The following is a 21673-nucleotide window of genomic DNA, read 5'->3' on the forward strand; positions in this document are numbered from 1 at the left end:
CATTAGTAACAGTGAATTGATTGCAATTGCAAATACAACAGGCAAGTTGGGCAGTTTCAAAGTTGTAGTTAATGTTTTTCAGGTGATTATCTCTAGCAAGTCTGAGTCAGCAAATTATGTACAGTTCTTTAGGTTGCTAAAATTTATTAGTGTGTCGACAGTTTTTAGTATCTTTTGTGCTTGTTTCTTCTTATACGAGGGAACTACTGTATATGCTGTTCCAGTAACAATTTTCACTCAATATATAGCGTTCAAACCACATACAGGCTGCATCCAGCAATAGTTTCTTCTGTGTTCCCAACATTTTCCTAACTGTTAATTTCAGTATTATATTTGAGTTTTCATGTGTCATAAAACGCACTTCCAGGAATATAGCAGGATATAACACAAAGTTAGGACTCACTGGCATGTTGTTTGCTTACAGAAGATCAGTTTGTGTAAGATACAAAATTTTGCCATTTAAAAACTTAAGCAGCAAATGAATGTCAAATTCAATTTATTATTATTGTTGTTATTATTATTATTATTACTTCTACCCCGCCCATCTGGCTGGGTTTCCCCAGCCACTCTTTCAACAGAACATTAAAACTTCAAACATTAAAAACATCCCTAAACAGAGCTGCCTTCAGATGTCTTCTAAAAGTCAGATACAGTGGTACCTCAGGTTACAGACGCTTCAGGTTACAGACTCCACTAGCCCAGAAATAGTACCTCCGGTTAAGAACTTTGTTTCAGGATGAGAACAGAAATCGAGCAATGGCAGCGGGAGGCCCCATTAGCTAAAGTGGTACCTCTGGTTAAGAACAGTTTCAAGTTAAGAACGGAACTCCAGAACGAATTAAGTTCTTAACCAGAGGTACCACTGTAGTTGTTTATTTCCTTGACACCTGATGGGAGGGTGTTCCACAAGGAGGGCCCCACTACCGAGAAGGCCCCCGTCTGGTGCCCTGTAACTTCACTTCTTACAGTGAAGGAACCACCAAAAGGCCCTTGGCGTCTACAGAGCTCCCTAAGCATGGAATTGAAAGCCTAAACCAAACAAAAAGTATACATTTTAAAATTTGGAGGTAACGTTCTTGATTTGAAGACTGGCAGGGGAAGCAATGGGCAGACTTGATTTGCTACAGTGGATATCACTAATCCGATTCAGATCTCTGTAGCTTTGTCCATTTTAACACCACTTACGGTATATTCCTAATTTTATAGTGGGGACTGAAGCCCATTTCCTCTGTTTTATTTTGGCACTTTTTGTTTAGCTATATGGAGGAGCTATGATTATTTTGGCTCAACAGCAGAAGACCTCAGGCAGTTGCTGTAAATGGAAATTGATTTTTTTGGGTGGGGGTGGGGGTGGGGTTCTTATCTTTATGGATGGATTAATTTACTATCCACTTTTGACTTTCAGATTCTTCTAGATGAACTTTCTTCCACTAAGCACTGGGTCGCCATGCACGTTTCAGACCATAGTGGATTCCACTACCGCCAGTTTTTATTAAAATCTTTGATTGGAGGAACTGAGACTGAGTGTACTGGAGAAGTGCACAATTCAGCAGCCAATCAGCAAACACCCAGGCTTCTAAAAGATGAAGAAAAGGATGAAGCAGAAGCTACCTGTGTGGAAGAACAACCAGATCTTCCACTTCTTCTAAATGAAGAAGTAGAGCTCTGCACTGATTTAATTAATACTTACCCGGGGCATGAAACCCTGTGGTGTCACAGGTAAGGAAATGTATACAAGGATCTGGGTTGAAGAGAATAGTCACCACTGATAGGATTCATTTATTCCAGCCATTCCACACTGTGGTGCTGGTGGTTTGTGTGTCATTAAAGCTACATTTAAAAGTTGCCTCACAGAGCTGCCATTCAACATTGGCTGTTTTGCAATAAGTCAGCATTTTCTATTTATTACTATATTTGTTTAGTAAAATATTGGTTAAATGTATGGCCTTTCTTCTGACAGTGGTCACTTCTACAAAGTACCAACAGCTCTTTTATTCCTTCATGTCAGCCATTTTTTTGATAGCACCTGGGTCAACTTATCAATATATAAGCACAGTATAAGTACAGTACCCCATTTTTCACCAAAAAGAAAGGCTAAACACCTCCAAGGTAGCCAGCAATGTACAACAAAAGCGGTATGAATCATACAAGAACATCTTGTAGAACAGAGCAACAGGAGCAGGAAAAATGCATCAGGGCAATCCAAAGTTCTCCAGAAGAAAGAAGCCCACCTTGGTCCAGTACAGGGCTTTCCAAAGTGTGTGTCGCGACATGTTGGTGTGTCGGCTGCAGAGTGTAGGTGCATCGTGCGAATGCTCCCCACGTTCCTCCCGCAGCTGTGTCTTGAAATGATGCATGTCTAAAAAGTGTGTCACCAACATGAAAAGTTTGGAAAGCACTGAGATAGTATCTAAAAGCTATTCAGGAAGGAGGAAGGCTCAAATATTTGATTCAGTTGGTTCATAAGGCCAGGAAATGTTCCAAGAAAGACTCAAACGTTTTGACAGCACATTTATTCCTGAGTCAATGGACAGTAAGAAATCCCCAGAACCTTTCTTCCCTATCTCTAAAGAGCCCTGTCCCATTGTATGTACCCTTTTAAAAAAATCCTTTCACTGATATCTTCACTTGAGACCCATACTGCTTATGGTGATTGCTTTTCTCATAAAATTAATAAGTTTTTTTAAAGAAAAAAGGGAAGGAGGAAGGAAGGATCTTTCCTAGGGAGGAAGTTCCACAGCTTTCATGCTCCTGAAACGACGACACTTGTTCACATTATCACCCACCGTACTTTAGCGTTTCCGTGCTCTCTGACTTCCATCACGGTCTCCCGTTGAACCAGTTTAGTTCTGCTGGCCACATGTGGTGCTGTAAGAGCTGTTCGGCAGTGGAATTTGCTACCAAGGAGTGTGGTGGAGTCTCCTTCTTTGGAGGTCCTTAAGCAGAGGCTTGACAGGAATATGTCAATAATGCTTTGATGGTGTTTCCTGCTTGGCAAGGGGTTGGACTGGATGGCCCTTGTGGTCTCTTCCAACTCTATGATTCTATGATTCTATGACCCGGAAAGCTGTCTCCCTCGGCCGGAAGCGAGATGAGTGCCGCACCCCATAGTCGCCTTTGACTGGACTTAACCATCCAGGGGTCCTTTACCTTTCCTTTACCATACTCCAGACGTACTTTTTGAGTTCTTGCATTCTGGTGTTACCACCAACCCCACCAACCCCCACCAATAAAAGGTTGTTATCCTGCAGCAAAGTAGGACTTGAGTTTTGATGTTCGTTACATCAGTTATATTAATTAGAATTCTCTTGTCCATTTAGCAAGATGGAGATCTGGTGTGAATCTGTCTCCTTGCAAAATATCACAGAATCTGCACATTGCCAACAAGACATCAGATACAGAGAATGAGGAATTTCAAATTTAGAAGTCAACCTTTTTTAAAAAAAATGCTGAACAAGTTGTGAAGAAGTTTGTGGGGAAGAGGGCAGAAATGTTACTTTCAATCAACTGAATTAAAAGAAGTGCTAGACATTTGATTTACTCTTATTTCTTCTCTTTGAAGACGGCGTGTGTTCCATCTTCAGCACCACTTAAAAAACAAACTTCCACTTCCAAGTGTCTGGTCAGCAGCAGCAGACAAGAGTGATGGCCTGTTGAACAACTCACACCCTGGTGCTGCATTTGGTCATGTGAGCCAAGCCATGGATGTGGACAGCCTGCTGGAATCCAGCAAACAAGGCTACACTCAAGAAACCAAACGCCTGAAACGTGCTCCTGTGCAGGACTCTGTCAGTCTCGAAGCAGAATACAGGTTCATCGATCAAGTTTTATCAACATGTAGGGATGTAGAGCAGGCAAGGTTTGCTGGGGCATACAGAAAATGGCTGGTTTCCTTTCTAGGTCAGTGAAGAAGGAGATTTTAAATAATAATAATAATCAACAACATGCAGGGTCCTTTGTTTAGTGCAATATTCTCTTTACAAACATTGGTGCTTGTAGTGGCACCTGGAACTTTTCATCCTTTATTTTTGTTGTCTGTGCTAAAATCCTTTCCTGATGATGGCTTTCACTTATATATATTTTCAAACACCCCGGTGTTGATCAATAAAAGGTTTTTTCTGCGTTTATGTTACATGTAGGGTGACTCCATATCACAAACTCATTAATTATACTATTTTTTAAATCACCTTAAATTAAGATGAATATACGTTAGGTAGCTAATACCACTGGAAAATGTACTCACTTTTCAATCTCTCTTCCATAACAAATGCACCTGATCAAAAACATTGCCCACAATGGATAATCATCCACAACATCAGCGTAGACAGGATTTTGGCCTGTTTGTTTTAAGTACAAATTTTGTTTAAGTACAAATTATAAGTGGTTTGTGTGTAATGTTAAACCATAGTTAAAAATTAATTATGGTTTATTGCAAATGAGCAATGTATTGTCTCCCACTCCTGACTTCACTGTGATGGAGAAACAGACCAGAGACCAGCTTCATGGTTCCTGCACACCAAGGCTTGCATTTGGTTTCAGGGAGTGAACCAAGCTGGGCCTTCCTAGCAGATGCACCGGCACCTGATCCTTCTCATTAAACCGCCATTAGTTTCATGTGTGACCTGGCCATGGAATCCTTGCATTGCTTTCCATGCTCCGCCATGCTTCTGTAAATGTTCCAGACGCAGTTGGTTTGTTTCTGGTTCAGATCTGAATCACTCTGACCTTACTTACATTTTCATTGCAGTGCCAGTTCTAGAGGAATATGGTTAATATGAAGTTGCAGGAAAGTTGTGAAAGTTAGTGAGCGAAAATTGTTTCAGTCTTACACACACTAGCTATGTGGTTATTAAAGTCCTTCATTGCATGTTATATTTTATTTATTTTTCATTTGACTCAAGCCAGTGTTAATTATGTATATTTATGAATGTATTATGAATACTACAGAATTCTGCAAAGCATCAAAACACATGCCATGGGTAACTCAGGACAGATTCTTAACCTGAAATTATCTTAGTATGTGGTGGCTGCTGGGTTTTTTGCGTTTGTGTTTGAAGAACAGGGGGGGGGAGTCTTTTCCTATTGATGTTGCTGATTCTTTTCAGTGAGAAAGACAGTTCATTGTCTTCAGCCTCCTCCTCATGTCTTTTTGTTATTTATAAATCCATCAAATGTTAAGAGGCAATTTATTTCCTTGCAATCAAGCTTTTCTTCCTTACTGCTTTGCTAACAGTAGAGTGAAGTATTATTGATTTGTTCCGGTATTTCTTTAGTGCTGGCCTACATTCGAGATTCCTCAGCCATTATGGCAATACCCTACTAAATGCAGCCCGCTTAGCACACAGGCTCCAATAGGAAGCTCCTTCTGTACCCCCAAACAAATGTAGACTCTTGCCCATGACCTCAGTCACAGGGGCAGCTTCAGCCACTCAATGGGAATTGGGGCACGCTGAAGTCAGTTGAGAAGCAATTGCTTCGCTTGAAGTTCCATGCAGGGAAGGAGCCCTGAATGGAGCACTAGAAGGACAGCACTCTGGAGTCTGTGAGTCTGTCAGCTCACAGGTTTCTGCCTCTCGTAAAGTCTGAGGTTGATTGGAAGATAAGGAAATGCAAAAAGGCCACCAGGCAATATATTTCAACCATGTTGTGGGTTCAAGCCCCACCTTGGGGAAAAATTCCTGCATTGCAGGGGGTTGGACTAGATGACCCTTGTGGTTCCTTCCGGCTACAATTCTATGATTCTATTGATATATCACCATAGCATCATTCTGCTTTCTTGAATTGTCCTAGGCATAGCAGCCAACTCCTAGAGGCCTAGGTGCCCCCTCCCCAAAATTACTGGTAAATACCGTATTTGAAAGAGTCATATCCCCCCCCCATGTTGATGGGCTTTCTATGTGGGGCTTACCTGCCCCCCCCCCCAGTATTTTATTAAGGATGGAAGAGGGAGGGAAGGAAGGAAGGAAGAAATAGAAAGAGGGATAACTCACATTTGTGGGTGCCTCTGGGTGACGCTGTGATGCTGGAACTCTGCAGCAAGAGGAAGATACCAGTACGCCTTGTAAGCAGCTTTCTCTCTGCTTGATTTACAGCAGGCACGTCCAACAGGTAGATTGTGATCTACCAGTAGATCACTGGATGTCTGTGGTAGATCACTGCTAGATCACTGGCACCCCTTAAAAAAGCTCACCCAAAATTTTCCTCCTCCCTAAAAAAAGCTGAACAACTATGACCTGAAGCCCTAAACAAAAATGGGCCTCCCTCCCTCTTAAAAGAAGCTCAACAAGTTTGACCTAAACCCCCCAAAACAGGGCTTCCCTTCCTTAAAAAACTCAACAGCTTTGACCTGAACCCCCCAAAAGGGGGTAGATCACTCCCAGTTTTAAACTGTGAGTAGATCAGGGTCTCTTGGGAGGTGGCCACCCCTGATTTACAGTATACAGATGCAGGAGGAGGGGCATACTAGAACACCACTGCTTTTTATAAACATCACTGTGTCTGTCAAAGCTACAGCCCCCCTTTTTCTTATTCACTTCCTTTTAGTCTTGCAGAGCCACCTTAGTCAAGTTGAATCCTCTGCACCCTCATTAAATTGCCAATAGAACTCTTAATGTGATCCCTGAATGCTCATTAACAACTCCCACTGAAGAACAATAGGGTGAAGTGGTGAGCTATCAAATCCTGCCTGAAAGGGTATTCTGCTCCATTGTCTTAACTGCTTAACTACCGGTAGCCACTTTGCTTTATTTATTTGATGTGTTTTTGTTACAGCTGTGTTCCCGCCCACCCCCCCCAAGCGGAGACCGAGCTGCTCTCACTAAAGCAAAGCACGTCTCCCGTTTGCCCTTTCCCCCTTCAGTTTTTGGAGGGGGAAAGTGCTGGTTATGGTCTGAAAAATACGTTAATTTTTTGCTTCGGGGGGCAGCTGCCCCCGCCTGCCCCTCCCCCCGGGTACGCCTATGGATTTGCATGTAACTCAGCCAATCTAGGACTTGCCATGAACAAGCACACATACTGGTGCACAGTGATAAAATTGAAGCTGCTTTGCTCCTCCCCTGCTGCTGCCACAATACTTGGAACTAAGACATAGTTTGGCTCAGCAGAACTATGCTGTTGGTCTGTTTTACCGGGGGGGGGGGCATTCAAAAAAGCCATGGAATGCAATGAAGGCTTGTTCTTGGTTTACTATCTGCAGCTTGTTTGGGGGAGTCTGCAGCCCGTTGGAGACCACCTGTAGGAACTATATTGACAGTAATTCAGTTTTATTTTCATAAAACTTCATCATTTAAAATGAAATCCACTAAGCTCTGGGAACATGCACTTTCCATTCATTACAATGGGATCATGCATGCCCCATTGAAATACCGTACTTTACCATGTATTAGACAAGTTTTTTTACTCCAAAATAAAGTAAAAAATGGGGGGGTGTCTTATACATGGCTGTTGCAGAGGGAGGACAGCGATTGGTTGCATTCATGAGCAGGATCTATTGATTGGGTGGGTGAATGGTGGCTGCTGCAAGGGCTGCTTTAGATTGGCTGCGGCTTTTTTATTATTATTGCAATTCTTATAATTTTACAAAATGTTCCAAAATATCCCAGAATTTTCCAAAATATAATATACAAAGTACACAAAATAAACAGAATAAACAGAATAGCAGGATATCCCCCAAAATGATATACAGCCATCGATAAATGAAAATCAAAAGAAACTAATCCAAATACTGCCACTTTATATCAACCTAATCCTTTCCCCTCTCCCTTACTAATCTCTCTCCCCCGCCCTCTCCTAACTTCCCTCACCCATGTACGATCTCTTTTAGTCTTATGTATAGATTTTCTGTTGCGTTATGTGTTTTATAATTATTATAATTTCCCTTTCTATTTTTCTCCTTGCGAGCATTACTCATTTCTGTTCATACTTATTTAATTTTCCTTTCCATATTTTGCCATATACCCTTCTACAATTTTCCATTCCTCCTTCAGTTTTTGAATAGAGCCCCCCCCCTTTATTATTGTGGTTAATTTTGCCATTGCCATATACTCATACAACTTAGATCTCCGTTCCGATATTTCTGATATTAGTCCTGTTTTTCAATGCCTTGCCACCAATATCTTTGCTGCTGCTGTTCCATAAAGAAATATATTCTTTTTTCCTTGGGAATATCCTCTGTTACCAACCCCAGCTAATAGGCTTCTGGTTTTTTATGAATTGTTCTTTTAAAGATTTTTTTGAATTTTAATCCAAAATTGTTTAATAATCTTACAACCCCATCACAAGTGGTATGGTGTCCTACCTCCTCCTTGCACCTCCAACATAAATTTGAGTACCGTATTTTTTATTAATCTTCGCTAACTTCACAGGCGTAATATCCCATCTTCATAATGTTTTCCCTTATTGCGTAGCAAGCAAGCTGTAAAATTTATATCTTGGCTCCATAGTTTTTCCCACCTTTCTAAATAAATTGTTTTACCCAAATCCTGTGACCACTTAATTGTTATTTCCTTTATTACTTCAATTCCCATTCCAATATTAATTTGTAAAGTCTTGATATGATCTTTTTATCTGGCTGCTGCTTGGTCAATTTGGCTTGCGTTGCTTTTGATTGTTAGTGTTTGCCAGTTGGGTGAGTGATATTTGGTTTAGCATCCCCCCCCCAAATCGCTCATTTTCTTAAATTTGAACCCCCAAACATACATGGGACGGAAAAGTATGGTAAATCAAAGCTGTGCAACAGCGTCACAGAGGATTTACTCCAATTCCCTCTTGGTTTTGACATTCCTTATGTGTATCATATAAATGTACAAGGGAGAAAAGTGGCTATCTCAAATGGGGGTGCAATAAAAATGTTCATGATGGACAGATAATTCCCTCTTTGCTTGAGCTGCATTGATTTTATGAAAGCTTTGAAAAGTAATAGTGAGACGTGACTTGAAATCCATTTTTGCTTTCTTATGGATTTCTAAACTGAGGTCCCAGCTAGATTCCCTGAAGCTATATATAATGATAATTCTGCTTATTAAATTTGGCAGCCCTTCCATTATCATAGACGTAAGGTCAAACTCTGCCCTCAAATATGCATTTGTGATGGTAGTAGGAATTGTATGTGCAGAAGCCTGCATGCCTGCAATGAAACAGTGAAGTATCTTTGGGTTTTAAGCTTGCCTCAGTAGCTTGCAAAATAAAAGGGAGGTTATTTAGAGTTTTAAAAGGATATAAATTGAATCATAATGGTTGGGGAACAGTATTTTTTAAAAAGATTCATTGAAATATTCTAATGTCTGTTTAATGATTCCAGTGGAAACTAAAAGAAAAAATAAACCTACCTTTTTTTTTAATAGCTGAGCTCTGGCAGTGTTAGGAGACCTAAAGGAAAGAGAAGTAAAAATTTAGATAAATGAGTATGGCTCATAGAAGCAATAACAAAAAGAAGTAATTTCTCATCTACATATATAAAAATGGTGAAAGTGTGGGCTCCACTTTTCTCCGTAACCGCTTGACCAATTGTCCTGAAATTTGGACACAACGATCCATGCCACTCCCCGAGTGTTTGCAGGGGGAAATCCCTCTAATATCACACCTGAACAGGCAGAAACCTGCTTTTCCACCAAGTAAAACAGCGCCCTCAACTGGAATTCCTCCCACACTACACCCCCTCCCTTCTTGTGAAATCTACACCACACCCACAAACCAAATAATGACATCATCAACCAAGCAACTGAAACTACCAAGGCGGCCATTACCAGACCCCTAGGCCCTGCCAGGCTGCTAGGCCCCCACTAGGCCCGGGGGGGAGGGGGTGAGCACCCGGATTGCAGGTCGCAGCACGGCCTTTGTTTTATGTAGGCCCCTGCCAGGCCGCCAGGCCCCCACTAGGCCCGAGGGGGAGAGGGGGGGTGCCCAGATCGCATGCCGCAGCACGGCCTTTGTTTTATGTAGCCACCTGCCAGGCCCGGGGGGGGAAGGGCGAGCACCCGGGTCGCCGTCCGCAGCACAGCCTTTGTTTTATGTAGGCCCCTTCCAGGCCGCCAGGCCCCCACTAGGCCCAGGAGGGGAGAGGGCAAGCGCATGGATCGCAGGCCGCAGCATGGCCTTTGTTTTATGTAGGCCCCTGCCAGGCCCCCACTTGGCCCGGGGGGGGGATAACCCACAGCAACGCACTTGGGGGCATGGCAAGGGGTTTTCACTTAAAAAAATTAGTGGACATTGTGTCACAAGCAAGGCTCCAACGGCCATTTTAAGTAAGGGCAGTCATGCCCCTTTTAACCTACACTCTCTACTATGACTGATTGCAAGCCTCTGTGTCTTTTTAAAAAAACCATGCACTTTCTCTCCCCAGTTTCAGTCCTTGGATATTTGCAGTGGCCACCCCCCCCCCCATTTACAATCTCCTACCTTCCCCTTGCCACTTCCTGGGTTTTTTATGGAACCGAACAGCTCGGGTGCTTCGGAACGCACCTTCTGTTGCTACGGGGCTTTGGGTCTTTGATTCCCCCCCCCCTAGGTCAGGATTATTAAAGTAGTTCTCTAGGTTCTCTGGGTCACCTACTCCAAAATTAGAAAATCCAAATAACAAAACACACACACACACACACAAACCAAAACACACAACAATGCTCAAATCATACAATACCCACCAAAATAAATGACAACCCCAAAAATAAAATTAAACAATAATAACTTCTGCTTCTCATGCTCTTATTTCAAATTTTTTTAATCTAAATATAAAAAAATGTTTGGGCAGCTCCCAACAGAATATTAAAAATGTTTGGGCAGCTCCCAACAGAATATTAAAAAAACATTTCAAATAATAATAATTCATTTTGGTTGGCAGATTTTTGGCATGTGTAAAAGATATTTCCTTAGTAATATATTTCCTTGTGGGAACCTGTGTAGTATGTAAATGAGAGCTCACAAGTACGAACATTCAACATTCAATTTGACTGCATTCTTTGAAGTTCCAGACTGGAAAAAGGCTGTGCCGTCCCATTGATTTAGCTGTGCCTTGAGGAACTGGTGATTACCATACATTAAAAGTCCCCTGCACAACACTTCAAGTACTAAGTAACACTAGATTGAGTTTTTAGTATGTCGGAGGTCAGGAATATTCAAACTTAATAATTAAACCATGGCATTGCTGGCAAAACACCTGAACATCGATTTAGCCCCAAACTGTTGTTCATTCTTACAGTTCTTTGAGTTAATAGAGATACAATGTCCAAAATAATTGAGAACTAAATTGCCCATGCATTTTTTAAGGATTCAGAGAGTGTTAGGTCTCCCTGCACTGTATCACATATGAACAAATCCAGTCTTCTTGTTTTGCCCTTGTATGCTTGTCAAATCTTGTTATGGCAGCTTTTTGGTAAAGGTTAATTGCCGTTACCTCTGATAATCACTTCAGAAGTGAGAATCCCATTTAAGAGTATTAAACAATGAGGTCAGAATAAGAATACAAGCATTGAATACTGCATTATGTCAGCTGCAGCGATTGCACTCGTGGTAAGGGCTGAATAAGCAGTTGACTCTAGATCTCACATTGTTTAGTTTGTGGGATTAAAAAAGCACTATGTACCAGTACATTAGGGACCCAGGTGGCGCTGTGGTTAAACCACTGAGCCTAGGGCTTGCTGATCAGAAGGTCGGCGGTTCGAATCCCTGTGACGGGGTGAGCTCCCGTTGCTCGGTCCCAGCTCCTGCCAACCTAGCAGTTCGAAAGCACATCAAAATGCAAGTAGATAAATAGGAACCGCTACAGTGGGAAGGTAAACGGTGTTTCCATGTGCTGCTCTGGTTTGCCAGAAGCGGCTTTGTCATGCTGGCCACATGACCTGGAAGCTATACGCCGGCTCCCTTGGCCAATAATGCGAGATGAGCGCGCAACCCCAGAGTCGGTCACGACTGGACCTAATGGTCAGGGGTACCTTTACCTTTACCTTTACCAGTACATTATAACTTTTGTGACAGTTACAGTGGTACCTCGACTTACGAAGGAGATCCGTTCCACAGCGCTCTTCGGAAGTTGAATCCTTCCTAAGTCAAAGCATCCATTTTGCGCATGTGCAGAAGGCGTGCGCGGCGAAAATACTCCAGGTTAGTGAAGTCGAGGCATTCGTAAGTCGAGGTACCACTGTACTTGGAAAAGGCTAGTACAGATTCAGCAATTTTATATCAGTTTTAATGCAATAATAAGCCATCCCATTTAAGCTACAGTATTGTAAATACCACGTTGAACAGAGGTTTTGTTTTTAATTCTATATTTTTGAATCAGTGGGAAACACCTGTGTTTGTGCTTCTTGATAGTTATTTGTTATCATGGAGAGAAACATGGGTCAAGTAGTTTAGTCGCCACTGATGAGTTTTCTAGATAACAGCTATAGGATTGGATTGTGGTCCCCCCCATTCGCTTTAAGTAAGCTTTGGGAGGCAAAAGAACCAGGGCAGTTTTGATATTGTGAGTGGTACAGTTGTGAAATAATGGACATTAAAATTCAACATGGGAAGAGGTTGAGCTGTGATTACGTAGATTTACTATGGGGAGCATAAATGCAACAAACACCAGCAAAAGCCATTTTCTTTTATTGTAGGTTTGTAACACTTCAGCACTCTTCCCCTGCTTGTTAACAACAATTGGCAGGGTGTTTATATACTTTATTTTTATTGCAGTTTTCTTTTATTATGCAGGAGTTAAATAGTTGATATTTGAATAATCCACACATAATTTATTATTAGTTGCATTGTTACCTTTACGCAGCAGACTTGTGTTTAAGAAGAAAACAGTGATGTTGTTATGCGGTTAGATTACGGGAGTGTTTCTATGGTACCTTAAATCTGTTTCAGACTCTATGTATTCTCTTTCTGTCTCAGTAAAGGCATAAGGATAGTTAGAATCTGAACTGCATAATATGCTGCACTTTCCTGGGTCTGCCCTGCCTGAAATAACGCAATTTTTAACCATTCTGAGTAAATAATGTTTTTGGCTGGTGTCGAGGAATGGCTGGCTGTTTTGTGTACAGCCAAATCCAGCGAGCAGTTTTTGATGGTGCTCTGCAGTTTCCATTGAGAGTGGTTGTGGTTTTGGATCACTATACTCATTCCAAATTGTAATGCTTTTTTGCAGAATATACAAGTTGAACCTGAGTTTTTAGTATATTCTTCTGCTGAAAATTAGACTGTCAGTTTAGATGCACTCTAGACATCTCAAGATCAGCTAAGTGAAAGATGGGTGTGACTTTTAAAGGAACCTGAGAAACAGTCTCCTCTTCTGTCTGGACATTAAGATACTTTTGATATTAAATACGAGGAGGGGGGACCCCACTACTTTCAAACTTTTTTTTCAATATGGCTTTTGAGTGTTGATGGCCATTTTTTCTCACTTACTCTGTTTAATGTTGTCCAAATTAGTTTTCTCTCTGAAGAGTGAAGTGTAACAAGGCAGGGGGGTCTTTTTCAGATAACACAGACTCCCTCCCAAGAGTCGAGATGAGGCCATGTCTTTAGAGGCACTTGCTTTTTACTTTGAACCTCAAAGCTCGGATTTTGAAAAGCAAGAACTGTGTCAATTAAGCCAATGTGATTCCTTTTCATGAGGAGCTTTCACTAACAAATGCTTCCAATGGTTTGTGAAGTTGGAAAGCTCTTCAGGCCAGAACTTATTTCTGCCCTTTCCACATTGCAAGCGCTGTATAATGATCAAACCATGGAAATGGGCTTGTGGTCATTGATGCTTTCAGTATATATTAAAGCAGGAACAGACTTCTAGTGACTTCTAGTTTGTAATACTCATTTACTCAGGGTATAGAATATCAAGTGCATTAGATTCATTTTTTTACCTCTATATAACCTATGATGTGCAAATACTTAAATGCTAAATGCATAATAATAGTCTCTTAAAATTTAGCCATCTAACTAATGCTGTAACTGGTTAACAGCTTTTAAAAATCCACATTTTGCTCTTGTTCTGCAAACATGCGGTTTATTTTGTTTCTGAAATTAAAATAGCTGTCTGTTAGTAAACTGTGGGCCTGTCCTTATAGGTTGCCAAATATCTCTTTACAACTAAGTGTTCTTGAGAGGGGGACGCGAGACAATATCCTCTTTAACAGCACAAATTAATTTTTGCTGCTGCTCCAGTTAATTAAGTATAATACCCACTGGTATCTGGAGCAGGCTTGTTACCTATTACCTCTTGGCATGACTCAGCCAAAATTAATGAGCCTGCATGACAGTCCTAGGCAGGCTTTCTCAGAAATAAGTCCCATAACTTCAGTGGGTTTACTTCCAAGTGAGTGTGCTTAGGATCAAAGCCTAACACTGTTTAAGGTTGACTAAATAGTGCCTAAAGCCAAGAGATATAGTGATGGAATATTGTTGTAGAGATACAAGGGACTTAAAATTGGTTAGATTTAAATTTTGAAATAAGCAAAGGATGCACAATAGCAACACCTGGGGAATTATACAGACACATGTAACCCTGGTCAACCGCCCTATATAGACTCGGTAAATATTTGGATGGAAAAAGCATGGATATTCCATTGTGTAAAACTGTAAACGGAATACGTAAGTAGCATGAACCACCAGAGGAATAAGTGTTTTCCACTCATCTCTTCAAGGCTCTAAAGCATTTTCTTGCCTTATATACCTGATATTCCTGATGCCCCACCTGTGTTTTCTTTGTGAAAGAGGCATTTCCTGCAGCATGACTTTCCAAGTAAATTCTTTAGTGTTTTTTTTACATATGCTAGCTTTTACAAAACAATCTAATGGATGCAATCCACAAGTTCATTGCTGCTGCACAATCTCTATTAATTTCAGTGTGGGGTTTCTTTATTTGTTGTATATACTGGAAGTTAGAATGAAACAAGCCTTTGGCTCATTTCAGATGTAAGAGGAAATCATGGTTATGTAAATTACCCATAGTGATCCCTCTGGTTTGAGTAGTTTCAGTTTTCCTTTCCCTTGCCATTTTAAACAAGCCACTGCTGCCCATCATGGCAAAGCTCAGGGAATGGTGGTTTGTTTTGAAACCATGGTTAGTGATTCCAGATCCTTACTTGTTATCAAAACATAGTTTAAACACACCTCTGATCTTTGATGGTGAAAGGAGAGATGGAGTTTTTGAGGGTGAGGCTTACTATGACAAATTTATGTAATGGGAAACAGGAGCTTTTAGTTACTTCTGAATCAGGCCTTTGTCACCTTTGCTCTTGGTGTAGAAGAAAAACAGTGAACAAAAATATATGATTTATCCTATTCATTAAGAATAAAGGAAGTGAATACAATTTGCCCTTTCTCTGTTGTACACTTCGTCTACTGAACTCTCCAGCGAAGACTGCCATCAAGGGGAAAAGGCAAAGGTGAAATGTGATGTGGCTTGGCTTTCCAGTATCCAAAGTCCAAAATCAAATATCAGTCAAGAGGTTCTCTGGATAGCAAACCATTTTTCTTAAAAATACAATATTCCAGCATGAGGGTGAGCTTGTATCCAGGAGCTTGTGAGGAAATGCTGTGGGTAACTGCTGTAGTTAACATGACTGTTCTGTGTCTGCTTGTCCACTTTTTTCTGCCTAGAATTGCAGTCGATTTAAGATGTTTGGACAACTGGAATAGTTGGCCAAGAGTAAAATTGGCAATTTTCACAGGCAAGTCATTTTGGCAACTTGTGGCAGGATATACAATCACAAACAAATCTTGATGTGCATTGTGCATTCAAGCCAATGAAGAAAATACTTGGTTGTACAGTATTCACTGACACTTAATTTCTGTCTAACCATCACTCTTCCATTTTTAAAAATCACACTACCCTCTATTTTTCCAAATTAATGTGGGATTTTGGATGTTCATTGGCTTTCAGATATCTTGATAAGCCTTTTAGAAGATAGAGAGAAGTTTACATGAACTTTCTATTTGAAATAAAATAAAAAAATTCCTTCAGTAGCACCTTAAAGACCAACTAAGTTTTTATTTTGGTATGAGCTTTCGTGTGCATGCACACTTCTTCAGATTTGAAAATTGAGCTGTTTCCTTGAGGATGGGCAGTTAAAATTGGGGAAAGCTACAAGTTATGTCCAAATATAAAAGCTGTGTGCATCCAGTTCCTTCGTCCTGCCCTATTCCTGGGAGCTTTGCTCCTGTTTTACTGGGTAGGGGAAGCTGCTTCACAGAAGAATCTCTTTCTGGTGCCTCAAATACAGCAGAATTGCCATTGGCACCTGTATTACATAAAATGCAATGGAAAGGATTGGCCACACTGATCCAATTCAAGGGTGAAATGTTTGTTATGCTATAGTGTTGCTTGGCACACACTTCATGTGGGCATAACTACATGGACAAAATTCCATTGTAGTGATATTTTTTCACATGTGCTGAATTGCCTAGATATTTTCACATTCTCAAAATTCAAGGTACACATTTTGGTGCAATATTTTAAACACCGTAAGCCAGTGTTAGTTCTTCCACTGGTTTACATGGTGGCTATGTTTTTATGTTTATTGTAGGTTCATAAGTTCTTACGAAATAGTACCATAACTACCTAGGGGTGTGTATCTTCTTCCACTCATTCTCACTTAAACCTGCTTCTCAATATGTTTGGCATCTCAAATTGCTGCCGAGTCTTGTGATTTGATGAAATACTCCTTGAGTCTGGAGAGTAGTAGAAACTTCATCCTGCTTAAAATATTGACGTAACTGGTTGTGGTGTTAACAACAGTGGATGGGCAACAGCTACCCAACAGTTTATGAGATCGGATCACAAAATGATACCTTGATTTCTCCCCACCCCCACAAATGGTTTGTATCCTAGTAATACAAAACTATATTACAGACTGGTTCTGAAGCTCTAGCCATTCCTATGCAGATGTCTTCCAAATCTAACAGGCAAAATTGTGGTGGCAAAATTGTGATCAGCAAAATTATTTTTCCACTTCCAACATCCATCTGGGTGTTTATGTGGTTCTCTTTTGTGTTCATATATGATGGTTCTAGTGACAGGCTATACTAAGCACAGTTGTAAGTTATTGTATTTCTGTATAAAATGGAGAATAGTGTACATTATTTTTGCTAAATGTTGGCAGTTTTTAAATAAAAATATCTTCCCAGTCTTCTGTCTGACTATATCTTGAAGTTCAGTTTAGTTTCTTCTTTGTAAGATTGTTCAAGTCTACAAATCTCTGGAGTGCCTAAATTCGTATATCTTTAGGAATATTGAAAGCTGCCTTGTACTGCCATTGGCCCATCTGGCTTGGCATTGACTACTCTGACAGGCAGTAACTCTCAAGGAAGCATCCCCAACCCTATTGGGACATGCCAGGGATTGCTACCATGGAGCTACAGTCCTCAGAACGAAAATAAGTGCCAGCAGTGAAGATCAGCCTCTCAGAGCAATTAATTTATAGCCTGCATATTCATAATGGAATCATAGTAATTTCCATGGGTCTGAACCGTATTCAGTGCAGTGGGAATCAGTTTGCATTAGTCCCTCAGAATCGAGCAGCATTGGGTGTGAATCTATCTCCATAGCTGCCAAGTTTTCCCTTTTCTCGCGAGGAAGCCTATTCAGCATAAGGGAAAATCCCTTAAAAAAAGGGATAACTTGGCAGCTATGTATCTCTTGACAGGACTCGCACTGAATGCCTCACTTCAGTCCCCTGAAGGATTGCTGCCACTTAAGAGAGAGGTGACACTGTGATGCCAGGAGGCTAAGTGTTGAAGGCTCCATATGCTTCTGACTGACAGCTGTCACACGGGACTGGGGCTTATGGGCTCTTCCTAGCAATCGACTGGAAATAATTATTAGTATTGGGTCAAGCCCGTTTCATATGCCACTCAGCCGTCAGAAATCTGCCATATGCTGCTGTAGCAGAGCTAAGGTGATCCGTTCTGTTTAGGCTTTTCATTAATTATCTTCTTAGTCTATAACACAAGACAATTTGGCACCTGAGGCAAACCACAAAATGGTGCCCATTCCCCACTGGAAGCAGGGGTGAGTGTCGCTCTTCCTCTGGAACAAGGGTGGGAGGAGCCTCCTATTTCCCCAGAGGAGGCTGCAGAGGTAGGCATTGGGCAGGCAGGCTGCCAAGGAGGTGGCAGATCCGGCCTCCAAGGAATGTGTGGCAGCAGCAGCAGCAGTAGCACTGAATTTCCTGGAGGCCGGATCTGCCCCCCTTGCGGATCCTGCTGCCTGAGGCACTTGCCTCACTGGTTGACCGGTGCTGCTCTAACAAGATGGAGGTCTTTGGCCAAAGCAGAGTGCAGCAAGGCCCACTGAGGCCGACAGACACCCTTGCCTCCCCAGGAGCCAAAGGCTTTTGATACACAGCCCCGTTTAGTTCTCTCCCCACTTCCCAGCCTTGGGTCCCCAGATGCTGTTTGATCACCCCCAGCCCCAGTCAGCATGGTGGCCTTTGGCCAGGGCTGAGGGTTGTAGACCAACAACATCTAGAGCAGAGAGAACTGAAAATAAAACTGCAAGCCATGCACAACTCCAAGGCTGCACATAAATTGCATCTTCCCCTCACCTGCCAGCATTACAGGATCTGACCATGGCAAAGAGTTCCATTTATGTCAGGTTCACCCAGGATGTATCAGGATCTTACCTGGACAGGTGTGCTCTGTTTTGGTTTAAAAAACAACAACAACCCAAGGGACCATGCAGATTTGCTAACAGACCCAAGACATGCAGACTGAAAATATTTTCTCAATTTTTTATTAATGTACACTTCAAATATAACACAGCAAACATAACCTTAGTACATGGTGTGCTTCTATGGCTCATATGAATGCAGTATTAAACACATATTAATATAGGTTCCTAAAACACATTTCCTGATGCTCTAAACTTAGCATTAAAAATAAACTAGATTAAAGTCTACATGATGAACCATAAGACATAATAGTTGATAGATCAAGCCAACTAATAGGCACAGATCCTACCCATCAGTGTAGTTTGGCACACTGTGGCCTCCAGGTTGCGGTGAACCCAAATAAGCTATCTTATTTATTACAGTGGTACCTCGGTTTAAGTACACAATTGGTTCCAGAATTCTGTACTTAACCTGAAGCGAACTTTCCCATTGAAAGTAATGGAAAGTGGATTAATCTGTTCCAGACGGGTCCGCAGAGTACTCAACCTGAAGCATACTTAACCCGAAGTATGAGTGTAATTGGTTCTGGAAGTCTGTACTTAACCTGAAGCAAACTTTCCCATTGAAAGTAATGGAAAGTGGATTAATCCGTTCCAGGCGGGTCCGCAGAGTACTTAAACTGAAAGTACTCAAACCGAAGCGTACTTAAACCGAGGTATGACTGTATTTTAATTAGACTTCTGACATGCCTGATTTTTATGCACTTTAATTTTAAAAAAAACTTGATACAATTTTAAAAACTACTACTTTTCATTAAATAAAACCCTGCCCGGCCATTAACTGCCTAAACATTTACAAAATTTCTGGCTCCTTATTCTTCCATTTTCTTTGAAATGACTGGAAACCCTGATGGGTCTCAATAAAAACAGATTTCTTGATTCCAGCTCAATCCCTGTGACTTCCTATACATGCAGCCTTCTCAATTCAGCAGTGCTTCACTTGAATGAATGCAAAAATTAAAACATGCTGGCCAAACTAATTCGTCTGCAGTGCTCCTGACCTATAGCGGGGGTTATATTGTAATTCTAGTTGATCAGTCTGATGGAAGCTAAGGTAAGAGCATTTCCTAGTGACTGGAAGGTAATATGGTATAATATTAAAGCAAACCATGCTGATCCTTTTTTAAAAAATAAAAAAGTCCCAGCCTTGTGATTAGAGGAGACCTTGAAAACTGCCAATGTATTTTCAAAATTGACAATAACAGAAACGAATAGATGGATATTGTACAGAGCACCATTGCTATGAAGTACTGCAATGCATGTGTTGGACATGGCAGAAGTGAGCATGGGAACCTGTGCCCCTCCAAATAGCATTGGACTCTACTTTATTGCTGACTGAGGCTGGTGGATTCCAAAAAGATCAAGGACCACGGGTTCTCCACTGGTTAACAAATAAAACTTTTTAATGCAAACTTTTTTGCAATATGCTAAAAATTAGGAAGTACGTTCTGGCAGTAAGAGCTGTTCGACAGCAGAAGGTGATGGATTCTCTTTCACGGGAGGCTTTTAAGCAGATGTTGGATGGCCATCTGTCATGGATGCTTTAGCTGATATGCCTGCATTGGCGGGGGCTGGACTAGAAGACCCTCAGGGGTCCCTTCCAACTCTGCAGTTCTGTGATTCAACAGTACAAGAGGTTTGTGGGAAAATATATGGACATAATATGAATTACTGGCATGGCTGAGGCAATATGAAGAGCTGTGACTTTGACAAAAAAGTTTTGTTTTCTTTAAAAAAACTATGAGTCACAATTATTCTATCCTAAGGTTCATTAGGCATCTTTCTGCCAATGTGATTTATTTTAGATGCTTATATGCTGAATGAAGTCTGAGATGTCATGCAATGGGTTTCCTAGGAGATTTCCAATCTAGGTCCTAATCAGCTCCATATCTGTTGAGCTCAGAAACATTGCTACAATTAGATTTAAGCAGTTTTTCAGTAATCTGGGGAAGATTTGAGTTTTTGTCAGAACAACCACATATATATTTACTAACCAGTGAATTATGCAGCATAATTGGTTAATGGATTACCATCTGAAGTGCTTATGCTTATATGTGTTATGCCCATTGGTTTTTTTTAAAAAAAGACACCTGGAAACAACATATTTTGGGTCCCTTTCCTATATTTCAAGGGCTTTGATATTTGGTAAGTTACTCTGGGAGCCTTTTGAGTCAAGGTGTTAAGGTGTTGGGAACTTGATCTGATAACCAGGGCAAGTTGATGAACTTGGGTAAGCTCACGACTCCCCTCCCTCCTTGGGACATGATGATGATGATGTATCAATGATGGTTCTGGATATGTATTCTGGGTAGAGAGGGAAGGTCTGCAAAGAGCTTGTAACCCATGTTTGGGGTTCTTACTCTGTGTGGAGACCTGCTGCGCAACAATAAAGATTGTGGTCTACTGACAGCTGTTTTGCTCCTGTATTGGGCTGGAACCTCCTTCTTCTGCTAACTGCAGAAACCTGGGGGGGGACTTTTGCCCTGACAAGTATCCTTGCACCCCCAAATTTTCCATCTCAGAATCCAGAGCCAGCAGGCCCAGAGTCAACAACCAGCTGCACAGCCTCAAGGGTCAGGAGTGTGGTGGAGTCTCCTTCTTTGGAGGTCTTTAAGCAGAGGCTTGACAGGCATATGTCAAGAATGCTTTGATGGTGTTTCCTGCTTGGCAGGGGGTTGGACTGGATGGCCCTTGTGGTCTCTTCCAACTCTAGGATTCTATGATTCTAGGTCAGGAGGGGCATGTGCTGCACTTTAATCAGTGGGAGAGTGCGAGGGGGGCCAGATAGACTAGGCAAGCAAGCTCTCCCAAGTCTCTTCCATTCCTTCCCTCCTCCTTGGCTTGAACAGAGCAAGGCAAGCACATGGTATTTAAGTTAACACCACCACCCTCCTTTAGAGAAGACACTGAGAATTGCAGAATTTTAAATACCCATCATCACCTCCGCTTCACTCAATTTTGTTTAGAACATTTCCCTTTTCTTCTAGTCGTGAGGGTGGGGGATGGGGAAGGGCCTGGCAAGTGGAGCAGCCT

The 21673-nt window shown here is 41.4% G+C and overlaps 1 protein-coding gene across 3 annotated transcripts in view; it reads left to right on the plus strand.

The window, feature by feature from the left end:
• The window catches only part of PTAR1 (protein prenyltransferase alpha subunit repeat containing 1), a 43198-nt gene extending 26100 nt beyond the window's left edge, over positions 1-17098 (plus strand). Inside the window, exons 6-7 of one of the 3 annotated variants that reach the window (XM_035099967.2) lie at positions 1406-1719; positions 3563-17098. In XM_035099967.2, the coding sequence (XP_034955858.1) occupies positions 1406-1719; positions 3563-3908 (660 nt within the window). In that variant the 3' untranslated portion in view covers positions 3909-17098. Of the gene's footprint in view, positions 1-1405; positions 1720-3320 lie in introns of those variants that run through there. The other 2 variants (XM_035099968.2, XM_060280042.1) reach the window with 2 other exon arrangements.
• The last annotated feature ends 4575 nt before the right edge of the window (positions 17099-21673 follow it).

This window comes from Zootoca vivipara, chromosome 11, assembly GCF_963506605.1.
Source record: "Zootoca vivipara chromosome 11, rZooViv1.1, whole genome shotgun sequence".
NCBI classification, from domain to species: domain Eukaryota; kingdom Metazoa; phylum Chordata; class Lepidosauria; order Squamata; family Lacertidae; genus Zootoca; species Zootoca vivipara.